Source organism: Hypanus sabinus, chromosome 2, assembly GCF_030144855.1.
Source record: "Hypanus sabinus isolate sHypSab1 chromosome 2, sHypSab1.hap1, whole genome shotgun sequence".
NCBI lineage: Eukaryota > Metazoa > Chordata > Chondrichthyes > Myliobatiformes > Dasyatidae > Hypanus > Hypanus sabinus.
The window spans coordinates 7,892,756-7,908,156 of NC_082707.1; the positions used below are offsets into that span (position 1 = coordinate 7,892,756).

The window sequence follows — 15,401 nt, forward strand, 5'->3', positions numbered from 1 at the left end:
ACAAATTTAAAACAACATAATTCCATCAGCAAAATGATCAGCAGCAGAGCCTTTATCCTGTTTTAGTGGCCTGCAGTTCAGAAACATGAAAATGTGGGCCTCTGTACCTCCCTCTGAAAGAGGATCCTTGATTTCCTCGTTGGGAGACCACAGTCACTGACGATCAACATCGGCACGCCTCAGGGGTGTGTGTGCTAAGCCCACTGCTCTGCTCTCTACGCCCATGACTGTGTGGCTGGGCACAGCTCAAACTCCATCTATAAATTTGCTGACGACACAACGGTTGTTGGCAGAATCTCAGATGGCAATGAGGAGGCATTCAGGAAAGCGATAGATCAGCAGATTGAGTGGGGTCACAATAACAAACTTGAAAACTTGCACTCAACATCTGTAAGACCAAGAAATTAATTGTGGACTTCAGGAAGGGGAATTTGAGGGAACACACTCCAGTCCTCATTGAGGGGTCTGTGTTGGAAGGGTGAGCAGTTTTAAATTCCTGGTTGTCAACAGTCCTGAAGATCTATCCTGGGTCCAACATATTAATGCAATTACATAAAAGGCTGTTTCATTAGGAGTTGGAGGAGATTTGGTATATCACCAAAGGCACCGGTGAATTTCTACAAACGTACCATGGAGAGGATTCTAACCAGCTGTGTCACTGTTTAGTATGGGGGCTGCCACACCACTGTCTTGCGCCATGTTTCAATGTACAAGTGACATCTCCCTGCACGGCAAGATCAGCATATTTTCAGCAGAGAGTTCTCTAGATGGCAGATACCACCAGCTCAGCAAGGGCCCCTGAGACCTGCTCTGGACTGAAATTTCCTGCTGCCACACTGCCACAATGCCCAGTACATGGGAACAATTTCTCAGAATTACCAAATGTACTTCATGCTGATTTTCAGTTTCAACCATTTGCCAGCTAATCAGTGAGGGGAAGAAGCCACACTGAGGGACAATGCGAGGAGCTGGCAGGTGATAGGTGGAACCAGGTGAGTGGGAGGGGATTGAAGTGAGAATCTGGGAGGTGATAGGTGGAACCAGATGACCAGATGATTGGGGGGGGGGAATGAAGTGAGAATCTGGGAGGTGATAGGTGGAACCAGATGATTTGGGGGGGGGGAAATGAAGTGAGAATCTGGGAGGTGATAGGTGGAAGAGGGGAAGGGCTGAAGACAATGGAACTTGATAGGAGAGGAGAGCGGATCATGGGAGGGCAACACTTTATACTCTGTCTGGGTAGCCTCCAACCTGATGGCATGAACATTCATTTCTCAGGCCTCCGGTAGTTTCTCCCCTCTCCCCCTTCCCTCTTCTTCAATTCCTCATCCTGGCTCCCCTCTCACCTCTCCTCATCTGCCAGTCACCTCTCATTGACTCCCCTTCTCCCGTGGCTCACTATCCTGATCAGATTCTTTCTTCTCCAACCCTTTACCTTTTCCACCCATTAACTCCCAGCTTCTTATTTCATCCCCTCTCTGACAACCACCCACCTTCCCCTTCACCTGGTCTCATCTATCACCTTGCCCTCCTTTCCCTCCCCCACCTTCTTATTCTGGCATCTCTCCCCTTCCTTTCCAGTCCCGAAGAAAGGTCTCAGCTCAACACGTTGACAGTTTATTCATTTTCATGGCTGCTGCCTGACCTGATGATTTCCTTCAGCACCTGCGGAATCCCTTGTGTTTATCGTCAGCGAGGCAGTGTGTTGGAATTTGCAAGTCTGAATGTCCATTTTGCTTGTGAAATGTTGAGTTTGCTCTCGTGTCCTGTTCAAAGTGCATGTAAATAAATCATAAATAGATTAAGTTAATGTCTGCAACTTTATCAGCCATTTGAACTAAAAGGCCAAGGAGCAAACTGACAGAGATTAGGAATTGAATTTTCTTCAGGACAGAAGTTCATGGCGATAGTGTGTAGATCCTACACAGGACTTTAGACCATAAGGCAAAGGATCAGGGTTAGGCCATTCAGCCCATCAAGTCTCTTTCATCATTCCAGCATAGCTGATTTATTATCCCTCTCAACCCTATTCTGTCTTCTCCCAGTAACCTTTGACACCCTGATTAAACGAGAACCTGTCAACCTCTGGTTAAAATATGCCCAATGACTTGGCCTCCACAGCCGATGAATTTCACAGATTCTCCACCCTCTGGCAAAAGAAATTCCTCCATCTCTGTTCTAAATGGACATTTTCCTATTTGGGAGCTGCATCCTCTGGTCCTAGATTTACCCACTACAGGAAACATCATCTTCACATCCACTGGAGCTAGGACTTTCAACATTCAATAAGGTTTCAATGAGATCACCCCTCATTCTTCTAATCTCCACTGAGTACAAGAGCAGAGAAATCAAAATTCAGGTGAGGTAAGGCCGGGTAAACTCCTTTAATTAATCTAATTAGATTAATTAAATAGGTAATTAAGTAGGTAATGGGGGCAGCAGTTAGGGCAGTTGAGTGCTCCGTTTGCAGTATGTGGGAAGTCAGGGCGAGCACAGCTGTCCCTGATGACTACACCTGTAAAAGGTGCATCCAGCTGCAGCTCCTGACTAACCATGTTAGGGAACTGGAGCTGGAGCTGGATGAACTTCGGATCATTCGGGAGGCCGAGGCAGAAATAGACGGGAGTTAAGTATAAGTATACCGTTTTGGATACTGTTGGTGGGGATGACCTACCAGGGACAAGTTGCAGTGGTTGTGACTCTGGCACCGAGACTGGACCCTCAGCTCAGAAGGGAAGGAGGGAAAAGAGGAGAGCAGTAGTGATAGGGGATTCGATAGTTAGGGGGACAGATAGGAGGTTCTGTGGAAGAGATTGAGAATCCCAGATGGTTTGTTGCCTCCCTGGTGCCAGGGCCTGCAATATCTCGGATCGTCTCAGTATTCTCAAGAGGGAGGGTGAGCAGCCGGATGTCATGGACCATGTAGGGACCAATGACGTGGGTAGAAAGAGTGAGGAGGTCCTGAAAGGTGAGTTTAGGGAGCTAGGTGTCAAGTTAAAGGACAGGACCTCCGGGATAGCAATCTCAGGATCGCTTCCAGTGCCACGTGCAGGAGGGTTTAGAAATAGTAAGATAGTGCAGATCAACACGTGGCTGAAGACATGGTGCAGGAAGGAGGGCTTCAGATTTATAGATAATTGGGCAGTTTTCCAGGGAAGGTGGGACCTGTTCTGGAGGGACAGTTTACATCTGAACTGGAGGGGGACAAATATTCTTGCAGGCAGGTTTGCTAGAGAGGCTCCAGTAGATTTAAACTAGATACAAGGGGGTAGGGGAAGCAGAGTGTAGGAACACATGTATGGGAGAAGGAAGAGAAAGAAGACAGTTCTCTATACCATTAAGAGATAAACAGAGAGGAAGAGGTAGAGAATTTCTGAAATGCATCTATTTTAATGCTAGGAGCATTGTAAGAAAGGTGGATGAGCTTAGAGCATTGATTGATACCTGGAAATATGATGTTGTAGCTATTAGTGAAGCATAGTTGCAGGAGGGGTGTGATTGGCAATTAAATATTCCTGGATTTCGTTGCTTCAGGTGTGATAGAATCGGAGGGACAAGAGGGGGAGATGTTGTGTTGCTTAGAAAATATTTCAGTGGTGCTCTGGCAGGATAGATTAGAGGGCTCGGGAGGCTATTTGGGAGGAACTGAGGAATGGGAAAGGTGTAGTAACACTTGCAGGGGTGTATTATAGACCTAATGGCAGCAAGAATTGGAGGAGCAAATTTGCAAGGAGATAGCAGATATTTGTAGTAAGCGCAGGGTTGTGATTGTGGGAGATTTTAATTTTCCACACATTGATTGGGAAGCCCATACTGTAAAAAGGGTTGGATGGTTTGGAGTTTGTAAAATGTGTGCAGGATAGTTTTTTGCAGCAATACATAGGGGTACCAACTAGAGAAGGGGCAGTGTTGGATCTTCTGTTAGGGAATGAACTAGGTCAGGTGACGGAGGTATGTGTTGGGGAGCACTTCGGGTCCAGTGATCACAATGCCATTAGTTTCAATATAATTATGGAGAAGGATAGGACTGGACCCAGGGTTGAGATTTTTGATTGGAGAAAGGCTAACTTTGAGGAGATGCAAAAGGATTTAGAGGGAGTGGATTGGGACAATTTGTTTTATGGGAAGGATGTAATAGATAAATGGAGGTCATTTAAAGGTGAAATTTTGAGGGTACAGAATCTTTATGTTCCTGTTAGGTTGAAAGGGAAGGTTAAAAGTTTGAGAGAGCCATGGTTTTCAAGGGATATTGGAAACTTGGTTAGGAAAAAGAGAGATATCTACAATAAATATAGGCAGCATGGAGTAAATGAGGTGCTCGAGGAATATAAAGAATGTAAGAAGAATCTTATGAAAGAAATTAGAAAAGCTAAAATAAGATACGAGATTGCTTTGGCAAGTAAGGTGAAAATAAATCCGAAGGGTTTCTACAGTTATATTAATAGCAAAAGGATAATGAGGGATAAAATTGGTCCCTTAGAGAATCAGAGTGGACAGCTATGTGTGGAGCCGAAAGAGATGGGGGAGATTTTGAACAATTTCTTTTCATCGGTATTCACTAAGGCGAAGGAGATTGAAATAGAGAGAGTACAGAGAAGATTTACTAGAATGTTACCTGGGTTTCAGCACCTAAGTTACAGGGAAAGGTTGAACAAGTTACATCTTTATTCTTTGGAGTGTAGAAGGTTGAGGGGGGACTTGATAGAGGTATTTAAAATTATGAGGGGGATAGATAGAGTTGACGTGGATAGGCTTTTTCCATTGAGAGTAGGGGAGATTCAAACAAGAGGACATGAGTTGAGAGTTAGGGAGCAAAAGTTTAAGGGTAACACGAGGGGGTACTTCTTTACTTAGAGAGTGGTAGCTGTGTGGAACGAGCTTCCAGTAGAAGTGGTAGAGGCAGGTTCAGTATTGTAATTTAAAGTAAAATTGGATAGGTATATGGACAGGAAAGGAATGGAGGGTTATGGGCTGAATGCGGGTCAGTGGGACTAGGTGAGAGTAAGCATTCAGCACAGACTAGAAGGGCCGAGATGGCCTGTTTTTGTGCTGTAATTGTTATATGTTATAAACACTCCTCATATATAAACCCTCCCATTCCTGAAGAGACAGGGAGACAGATTCTGGAAAGGAGTAATAATAACAGTTGTTGTGCTGGGAGATTTTAATTTCCAAAGTATCGATTGGGATCTCCTTAGAGTGATGGGTTTGGATGGGGTGGAGTTTGTTAGGTGTGTTCAGGAAGGTTTCTTAACACAATGTGTAGATAAGCCTACAAGAGGAGAGACTGTCCTTGATCTGGTATTGGGAAATGAACCTGGTCAGGTGACAGGGCTCTCAGTGGGACAGCATTTTGGAGATAGTGATCACAATTCCATCTCCTTAACCATAGCATTGGAGAGGGATAGGAACAGACAAGTTTGGGAAATGTTTAATTGGTGTAAGGGGAAATAAGAGGCTATCAGGTAGGAACTTTGAAGCAGAAATTGGAAGCAGACGTTCTCAGGGAAATGTATGGAAGAAATGTGGCAAATGTTCAGCGGATATTTGCTTGTGGTTCTGAGTAGGTACGTTCCAATGAGACGTGGAAAGGATGGGAGGGTACAAGATCAGTGGTGTACAAAGGCTGCTCTAAATCTAGTCGAGAAGAAAAGAAGAGCTTACCAAAGGTTCAAAATACTAGGTAATGATAGGAATCTAGAAGATTATAAGGCTAGCAGGAAGGAGGTTAAGAATGAAATTGGGAGAGCCAGAAGGTCCATGGGGCCTTGGCGGACAGGATTAAGGAAATCCCCAAGGCATTCTACAAGTATGTGAAGAGCAAGAGGATAAGACATGAGGGAATAGGACCTGTCAAGGGTGGCAGTGAAAAAGTGTGTATGGAAACGGAGGAAATAGCAGAGGTACTTAATGAATACTTTGCTTCAGTATTCACTACAGAGAAGGATCTTGGCGATGGTAGGGATGACTTGCAGTGGGCTGAAAGGCTTGAGCATGTAGATATTAAGGAAGAGGATCTTTTGGAAAGCATCGAGTTTGATGAGTCACCGGGATGTTCCCCAGGCTACTGTGGGAAACAAGGGAGGAGATCGCTGAGCCTCTGGCGATGATCATTGCATCATCAGTGAGGACAGGATTGGAGGGTTGCGGATGTTGTTTGCTAATTCAAGAAAGGAAGCAGGGATAACCCAGGAAATTATAGACCAGTGGGGCTTACCTCAGTGGTTGGTAAGTTGATGGAGAAGATCCCGAGAGGCAGGATTTATGAACATTTGGAGAGGTATAATGTGATCAGGAATAGTCAGTATGGCTTCATCAAGGGCAGGTCGTGCCTTACAGGCCTGATTGAATTTTTTGAGGATGTGACTAATCACGTTGATGAAGGTAGAGCAGTAGATGTAGTGTATATGGATTTCAGCAAGGCATTTTTAAGGTACCCCATGCAAGGCTTATTGAGAAAGTAAGGAGGCATGGGATCCAAGGGGACATTACTTTGTGGATCCAGAACTGGCTTGCCCACAGAAGGCAAAGAGTGGTTGTAGACGGGTCATATTCTGCATGGAGGCTGGTGACCAGTGGTGTGCCTCAGGGATCTGTTCTGGGACCCCTACTCTTTGTGATTTATATAAATGACCTGGATGAGGAAGTGGAGGGATGGGTTAGTAAATTTGCGGATGACACAGAGGTTGGGGGTATTGTGGATAGTGTGGAGGGTTGTCAGAGATTACAACGGGACATTGATAGGATGCAAAACTGGGCTGAGAAGTGGCAGATGAAGTTCAACCCAGATAGGTGTGAGGTGTTCATTTTGGTAGGTCAAATATGATGGCAGAATATAACATTAATGGCAAGACTCTTGGCAGTGTGGAGAATCAGAGGGATCTTGGGGTCCGAGTCCATAGGACACTCAAAGCTGCTACGCAGGTTGACTCTGTGGTTAAGAAGGCATACGGTGCATTGGCCTTTATTAATCGTGGGATTGAGTTTAAGAGCCAAAAGGTAATGTTGCATCTATATAGGACCCTGGCCAGACTCCATTTGGATTAATGTGCTCAGTCCTGGTCACCTCACTACAGGAAGGACATGGAAACCATAGAAAGGGTGCAGAGGAGTTTTAGAACCATAGAACCATAGAACACTACAGCACAGTTCAGGCCCTTCAGCCCTCCATGTTGTGCTGACCCATATAATCCTTAAAAAAAGTACTAAACTCACACTACCCCATAACCCTCCGTTTTTCTTTCATCCATGTGCCTGTCCAAGAGACTCTTAAATACCCCTAATGTTTTAGCCTCCGCCACCATCCCTGGCAAGTCATTCCAGGCACTCACAACCCTCTGTGTAAAAAAACTTGCCCCTAACAAGGAGTACCCCTGACAATGTCCTTACAAGGACTTTGCCTGGATTGGGGAGCATGCCTTATGAGAATATGTTGAGTGAACTTGGTCTTTTCTCCTTGGAGCAACAGAGGATGAGAGGTGACCTGATAGAGGTGTACAAGATAATGAGAGGCATTGATCGTGTGGATAGTCAGAGGCTTTTCCCAGGGCTGAAATGGCTGGCACGAGAGGGCATAATTTTAAGGAGCTAGGAAGCAGGTACAGAGGAGATGTCAGGGGTGTTTTTTTACGCGGAGAGTGGTGAGTGCGTGGAATGGGCTGCCAGCGGCGGTGGTGGAGGCGGAAATGATAGGGTCTTTTAAGAGACTCCTGGAAGGCTACATGGAGCTTAGAAAAATAGAGGCTATGGTAAAGCCTAGGTAGTTCTAAGGCAGGGACAGGTTCGGCACAGCTTTGTGGGCAGAAGGGCCTGTATTGTGCTGTAAGGTTTCTATGTTTCTAATCATTCTCATGAGCCTCCTTCGGATCCTGTCCAATGTCAGTACTCCCTTTCTGAGATAACAGGCCCAGAATGCTGTCAATACTCAGCATCACATTCTTGCTTTTATATTCTAGTCTTCTCAAAATGAATGCCGACAATTCATTTGCCTTCCTCACCACTGACTCAACTTGCAAGTTAGCCTTTACAGAAACCTGCATGAGAACGCCCAAGTCCCTTTGCACCTGATATTTTGAATTTTCTCCCCCTTTGCTCTACATCTTTATTCTTTCTACTGAAGTGCATGACCATACACTTTCCTACACTATATTCCATCTGCCACTTCTTTGCCCATTCTCCAGTCTGTCTAATCCCTTCTGCAGACTCCCTGCTTCCTCAACATCACCTGCCTCTCCACCTATCTTCATATCATCCACAAACTTGGCCACGAAGCCATCAATTCTGTCATCCGAATTATTGCCATACAACATAAAAGGAAGTGGTCTCAACACCGAACCCTGTGGAACATCACTAGTCACCAGCAGCCAACCAGAAAGGCCTCCTTTATCCCACTCTGTGCCTAGAGGTACGACATTAGCCAATCGCCAATCCTCTGGGACCTTGCTTGTAGCTAGAGAGGACACAAAAGTACTGATAAGGGGCCAGGCAATCTTGTCTCTTACCTCCTTCAGGAAGGTAAGGTAAATCCCATCAGGCCCTGGGACCTATCCATCTTAAAGCTCACTTAGTGGTACAAAAGATATGAAGTATGAAGATGCCAATGCAAAGTGTTGGACAAAAACTGAAGAGGGTTGTAGGCTCATGGACACTAGCCTCCCCACCATCGAGAACCCCTTCAGATGCCTCAAAAGGCGACATCCATCATTACCCAGGAGTCAGAATCAGATTTAACATCCCTGGCATACGTTGTGAAATGTGTTAAATTTGCTGCAGTGGTATATGATAAATATAGAAAAACCTGAATTACAGCAATTATATATATGTATATTAAATAGTTCAGTCAAAATATGTAGTGCAAAAACAGAAATTAAAAATAAGTATTGAAGTAATGTTCATGGGCTCATTGTCCATTCAGAAATCTGTTGGCAGAGGGGAAGAAGCTGTTCATGAATCATTGAGCGTGTGTCTTCAGGCTCCTGTACTTCCTTCCTGATGGTAGCAACGAGAGGAGGGCACGTCCTGGGTGGTGGGGGTCTTTAATGATGGACGCTGCTTTCCTGAGTCACCACTCCTTGAAGATTCTGGGATACTACAGAGGCCAGTACCCATGATGGAACTGACTAATTTTACAACTTTCTGCGACTTACTTTAATCCTTTGCAGTAGCCCCCCATACCAGATGGTTATGCAGTCTATCGGAATGCTCTCCTCTTACTAACTGGTAGGAGGAAACTGAAGCACATGGAGGAAATCCATATGGTCAGGGGAGAACACACAAACTCCTTACAGCAATTTGAACTCCAAACTCCAATGCCCTGAGCTGCAATAGCGTCATCTAGCTGTGACGTTACCATGGTGCCCCTTTGTGTATGAGATGGGAGCAAACCCGTGTCTCAACCTCTGACCTCACCTTCCTAGGTGTGGAATAAAAGTTCTTCAAGAGATCTTCTCTGTCAAAGAACACTTTATTGAAATCAAAATTCTTTCAGAAAAATCCACTGATTTACATTACGAAATTTCAATTATTTAATAAAATAAAATTAGACGTTTTAATTCTTAAAATAAAACCGGGTGTGTGAAATGTGGGCCTGTGGCAGGGTACAAACATCTGCTCAGCAGATGGGATACAGGCTGGAAGGGGGCCACATGTGTGAGGATACTACTGGGAATATATTTGGAATACTCTATCTGTAGTATCAGAATATAGGATTCAGCTCTGTCACCTGATTATGGGAAGGATGTGGAAGCTTTAGAGAGGGTGCAGAGGAGATTTATGAGGATGCTGCCTGGATTAGAGTGATACTATGAGGATAGGTTGAGCGAGTTAGGGCTTTTCTCTTTGGAGTGAAGGAGGATGAGAGGAGACTTGATGGAGGTGTACGAGATGATAAGATGCATAGGTCAAATGGACAGCCATTGACTTTTCCCCAGACAGATACGAGGAAGCATAATTTTTAAGGTGATTGGAGGAAAGAGTAAGGGGACGTCAGAGGTTTTTTAAGCTGGGGGGGGGGGTGTGGAACCCCTGCCAGGGGTGATGGTAGAGGCAGATACATTAGGAACATTTAAGAGATTCTTGGGCACATGGATAAAAGAAAAGAAATGGTGGGCTCTGTGGGAGGGAAGGATTGCCTTTGGTTTTAGAGTAGGTGAGAGGTTGCGGGCCAAAGGGATTTCCCCATCACTGTTCCTGGTGTGGCAAGCACTCACCGTCCAGAGGGGAGGGAGACAAAGGACGTGAACACAGAGACAGCTCGGAGGCTCTCTACCATCACACTCCCACCCCCCCCCCACCACCACCCACAGTCCCACCGACTAGAGTTTCACAGGAGTGTGTCCTCTGCTAGTGTAGCTACCGGAGAGATGGTGCAGGGTTCGGAGAGAAGGGATGGACTAGAACACCTGATGCCCCCGTGTTGTCCCTTGCACCTACCCTGATGTTTTCATTCAGTTTGTTTTTATTTAGAACCACAGAGAGGAACAGTGCCTGTCCAGCCCCTGAGCTGTGCCACCCAGCAACCCACCTATTTAACCCCAGCCTAACCACAGGACAATTACCCTACTAACCTGCCCGTCTTTGGACTGTGGGAGGAAACTAGGGCACCTGCAGGAAACCCACACGGTTCCATGGGGAGGACGTAAAAACTCCTTACAGGGGATGCCACGATTGAACTCTGAAATCTGAACACCGAGCTCTAATAGTCTTACACTAGTGGGGTACCCGTGTCCGCCATGCAGGCACAAGTGAACCACCTGACCGAGGGGTTGCAGGGGAAGGAAATCGCTCCTTCCCCGGCCCGCTCCTTCCTCCAACCTCACTAACCAATCCCACCCCCCCACCACCCACACCAGGCAAGGGTGTAATAATGGGATGGGAGACCATAAGATAATAGTGTTGGACTGACAATCGATGGAAACCCCCCTTTGATTGGCTGGAGGTATTTGTATTTTTCATACAAGCAATGATTAAGGAGAATAGTTCAAGGTTCCATGACCACAATAAACCCCAGCTGGTTGGAAGCGCAGTTCCTGACAGTTACAGGATGAACAGAGGAATGTTTCATAAGGTTGTTATAGCAGGGTAGAGGTAGTGGCGATAAGCTCCCACCCCCTATTCAATGCTCCCAATTACGTGCATTTCAAACAGCCTCTGACAACCAAGTCCAGCTCCTGGCCCTCATGTGTGGCATATTCCCAATAAGAGGGGCATAGAAAGGGTAACATGGAGGATGGGAGAGACTAGAACCAGAGGTGAAAGGTGTAATGTTTAAGGACATGAGGGTGGTGAGAGTGTGGAACCAGCTGCTAGTGGAAGTGGTGAATGTGGGTTGGATTTCAATATTTAAAAGAAATTTGGATAGGGACATGGTCTGGGTGCAGAGCATTGGGACTAGCAGAATAACATTCTTTTAAAAGTCAGTGAGATATAGCACAGAATCAGCCCTTCGAGCTGCACCACCCAGCAACCCCCAATTTAACCGTAGCTTCACCGTCGAACACTGTACAAAGACCTGCTAATTGGTGCGACTTTGGGCAGTGGGAGGAAACCGGAGCACCCGGAGGAAACCCACAGACTTCATGGGGAGGACCGACAGAGACTCCTTACAGACGGCACCGGGATTGAACGCTGACCTCCGGAAAACCCTCAGCTTTACTTGCGTGGCTCTCAGCACCACGTTACTGTGAGTGATGGGCTTAAGCGAGTGAGGGAAGAACTGAGGGAGGCTGGAGGTTAGTGGAACACAGGGGTGGGAGTCGTGACTAGTTATGATTGTTCTAATTTGCTGGTTTGAGATGGTTAGGTAATGGTTCGTTCACAGCAGCATTTCATATCAGTGGAGAGGGTATAAAATAGAGCATTCGGGGTGGGGGGCTTGGGGGCAGTTCCTCGAGCCCTCACTAACGGGCTGGTTATGAAAGGGAATGGTCACAGATCAGCAGATTGGGAGGTGGTGGTGGGGGGGGGGGTCCATACACACAGCGATAAAGTCATGGTTGCAATGTTCTGTCCTAATAAAAAAAAAGTTTTGTCATTCTAACCAGATAATTGGAGCTTGGATCTTTCTGCCTATCAGAGACAGGTCCAAGGACCTTACTTTGTAAACAATACAAGTGACACGTGTATCAGCTGTGTCGGTTGGTAATGCAAATGAAGCGTTTCACTGTAGACGTGATAAGTAAGTGAGTGTGAATCTGAATGTGCCACAAGGTCAATGGAGACAACACTGAGCTCTCGTTCAGAAGCGTGAGCATTTTTCACTGTCCACAGTGAAACACAGAGTGTCCTTAAAGACCTGAGAAAGATACTTGAGCTGTCTGTCACTCGCTCTCTCCAAAGACATCGTAAACTGAGCCTAAGAAATGACAGGGCTTCCCCTGCACACAAGAAATTCTGCAGGTGCTGGATATCCAGAGCAACACACACAAAATGCTCATGGAACTCGGGCAGTATCTATGAAAGGGAATGAAGAGGTAATGTTTTAGGCCGAGATCCTTCATCAGGACTTTCCCCGAGGTCACGTTTGAATTCCTGGACAAACCAAGCTCCATCTTGATGACTGAGACCTCTGGCAGAACGGAATGTCTTCTTGCCCCAGTGTCTTCAATCAGGTACTTCTTCACGCAAAACAAGCAGTCAAGGCAGGTCGTTCACAGAGGCAAGGGAATATTGTAAACAGTAGCTTGAAAGCAACATGCTCTCTGCCAAGTCTCTCTCTGAACTGCTCCTGCTCCAGGCCGCACTCTGCTCGAGAACAAGCCTGGAGGCTCCTCCTCTCCTCTAAGCATCTGTGCTGCCCAGGTGTTCCAGTTCAGTAGCGGAGGCTTTTGGCTTTCGTGACGAGGATTTCTTGCGCCGGAAACCTTCTGCGATCTGCTCGAACGTCTTGCCTTTTGTCTCGGGCACCCTGAAGTAGGTGAACAAGGTGAAGCCAACGAGCAGGCAGGCGAAAATGACAAATACGTATGGGCCGCACAGCTCCTGAATGGAAAAGAAAGCAGACAGTGTCAATGTATTAGATAAGTTCAATGGGACAAGCAGCCTGAAGCCGAATCCCAGTCCATCTTTTAAATCAAATGCTTCGGGGGTTCAATAATATAATCTCGTTCACTGTCAGATCAATTCTAGTAGTTCATCTTAATCCCACTGCCCTGGTCTCTTCCCTTTGTCTTGTAGCATTCCTGATCCCACTGTCCCACTCTTTCCACACAGTCCTGTATCAGTCCCCAAACTAATCCCCCTGTCCCACTCTCTCCCCACAGTCCCATATCAGTCCCCAAACTAATCACACTGTCCCACTCTCTCCCCACAATCCTGTATCAGCCCCCAAACTAATCCCCCTGTCCCACTCTCTCCCCACAGTCCTGTATCAGTCCCCAAACTAATCCCCCTGTCCCACTCTCTCCCCACAGTCCTGTATCAGTCCCCAAACTAATCCCCCCGTCCCACTCTCTCCCCACAGTCCTGTATCAGTCCCCAAACTAATCCCATCGTTCCACTCTCTCCCCACAGTCCTGTATCAGTCTCCAAACTAATCCCATTGTCCCACTCTCTCCCCACAGTCCTGTATCAGTCCCCAAACTAATCCCTCTGTCCCACTCTCTCCCCACAGTCCTGTATCAGTCCCCAAACTAATCCCACCATTCCACTCTCTCCCCACAGTCCTGTATCAGTCTCCAAACTAATCCCATTGTCCCACTCTCTCCCCACAGTCCTGTATCAGTCCCCAAACTAATCCCACCATTCCACTCTCTCCCCACAGTCCTGTATCAGTCCCCAAACTAATCCCTCTGTCCCACTCTCTCCCCACAGTCCACTCGATATCACTCCCCACAGCTCCGTTCTCTCTCCAGGGTTTTGGATTATGTTAATGATTCAACATTCCCTGTGTTTTGTGCCTGGGATATGATTTCCTTATTCCAAGCTCCAACTTTCTTTATCCCCAGCTATTTCCACCCTCTCGTGAAACACCGGCACCAGCTCCCACAATCACTTTAAACATCATTAGTTCATTTGGAAATATATTATAATACTGTGTAGCATCTAAATAATGTGTTGAAATATGAACAGAAATAACAGTGAACAGTGTGAAGGTACAGAGGGATACTGCAGTCCATTGCTCCCTGACACTGGCTACAGTGTTGGATCAGACTCTTGAACTCTAGGTTAGACTGTTTAATTGATGTTTTAACTGCAGTTTTAAAATTAAATATCTGTTTGCATTTTATATAATCACTTATATACAGGTAACTATTTCCTAGTGGCTACAATATGTACATGCAAGTTTAATGTGCCTCTGAAGGTTCCTTCAGGCTCTTATAGCCAAGGGAGGTAGTGGGGACAAGCTCTCGCTGCCAATGGCACTCGTCTTTAATACCCTCTGACAATCAGCACAACTCCTGGCCTTCACGTGTGGCTTAGCTACTAAGCCTGGTGGAACTGTTTCTCCTTACAGAAGGAGGGGTTACCCCTGCCTTAAAACCAGTCACCTTGGGCAGATGGGGCTCGTCAGCCGTGGTCGGCAGCTCATCGAGGAGAAGGAAAACCGATCTCAAACCTCTGCTGCCTTGAGGCTACACCCACTCATGACGGAGGCCGAGAGAGTAAACGAGGGAAAACCTGGTGTCCCTAAGGCAGTCTTACATTGAATTCACAACTCCTGTGATGCTGCTGGTACCAAACTGTATCGGTCTCTGCAGTTCCTTTCGGTTCATTAGGTGTGGGGAGAGGGGGAGCTTGCTACACGGTTTGCTCTCCATATCGTACTGCCCTGGCTTGCGTGTCACAGCAATTACACAATATCCATGGTCGACCTTGACCAATGGAGAGCCTCATAGTTGTTATACACAGTATAAGTCAAGTCACTTTTATTGTCATTTTGACCATAACTGCTGGTACAGTACACAGTACACATGGGTCAATGTTTTTTCAGGACCATGGTGTTACATGACACAGTACAAAAACAAGACTGAACTATGTAAAAAAACAACACAGAGAAAAGCTACACTAGACTACAGACCTACACAGGACTGCATAAAGTGCACAAAACAGTGCAGGCATTACAATAAATAATAAACAGGACAGCAAGTTGGTGTCAGTCCAGGCTCTGAGTATTGAGGATTCTGACAGCTTGGGGGAAGAAACTGTTACATAGTCTGGTCGTGAGAGCCCGAATGCTTCCGTGCCTTTTCCCAGACGGCAGGAGGGAGAAGAGTTTGTATGAGGGGTGCATGGGGTCCTTCATAATGCTGTTTGCTTTGTGGTTGCAGCGTGTAGTGTAAATGTCCTTAATTGTGGGAATTCTTTAACACTCTGGAAGCTTCTTTGTACAGCATTATTTGAATAATGACTTTCCAATTAGTTAACTTCTATCCATAAATTCGAATGGAATTTTACCTTATCCG

At 46.1% G+C, this 15,401-nt stretch overlaps 1 protein-coding gene across 1 annotated transcript in view; it reads right to left on the reverse strand.

Annotated features, from left to right (window-relative positions):
• Positions 1-9,444: 9,444 nt before the first annotated feature.
• slc2a2 (solute carrier family 2 member 2) overlaps positions 9,445-15,401 on the reverse strand; it is an 80,161-nt gene continuing 74,204 nt past the window's right edge. Inside the window, exon 11 of the mRNA XM_059991677.1 lies at positions 9,445-12,978. Within this exon, the coding sequence (XP_059847660.1) occupies positions 12,778-12,978 (201 nt within the window). The 3' untranslated portion in view covers positions 9,445-12,777. The remainder of the gene's footprint in view (positions 12,979-15,401) is intronic.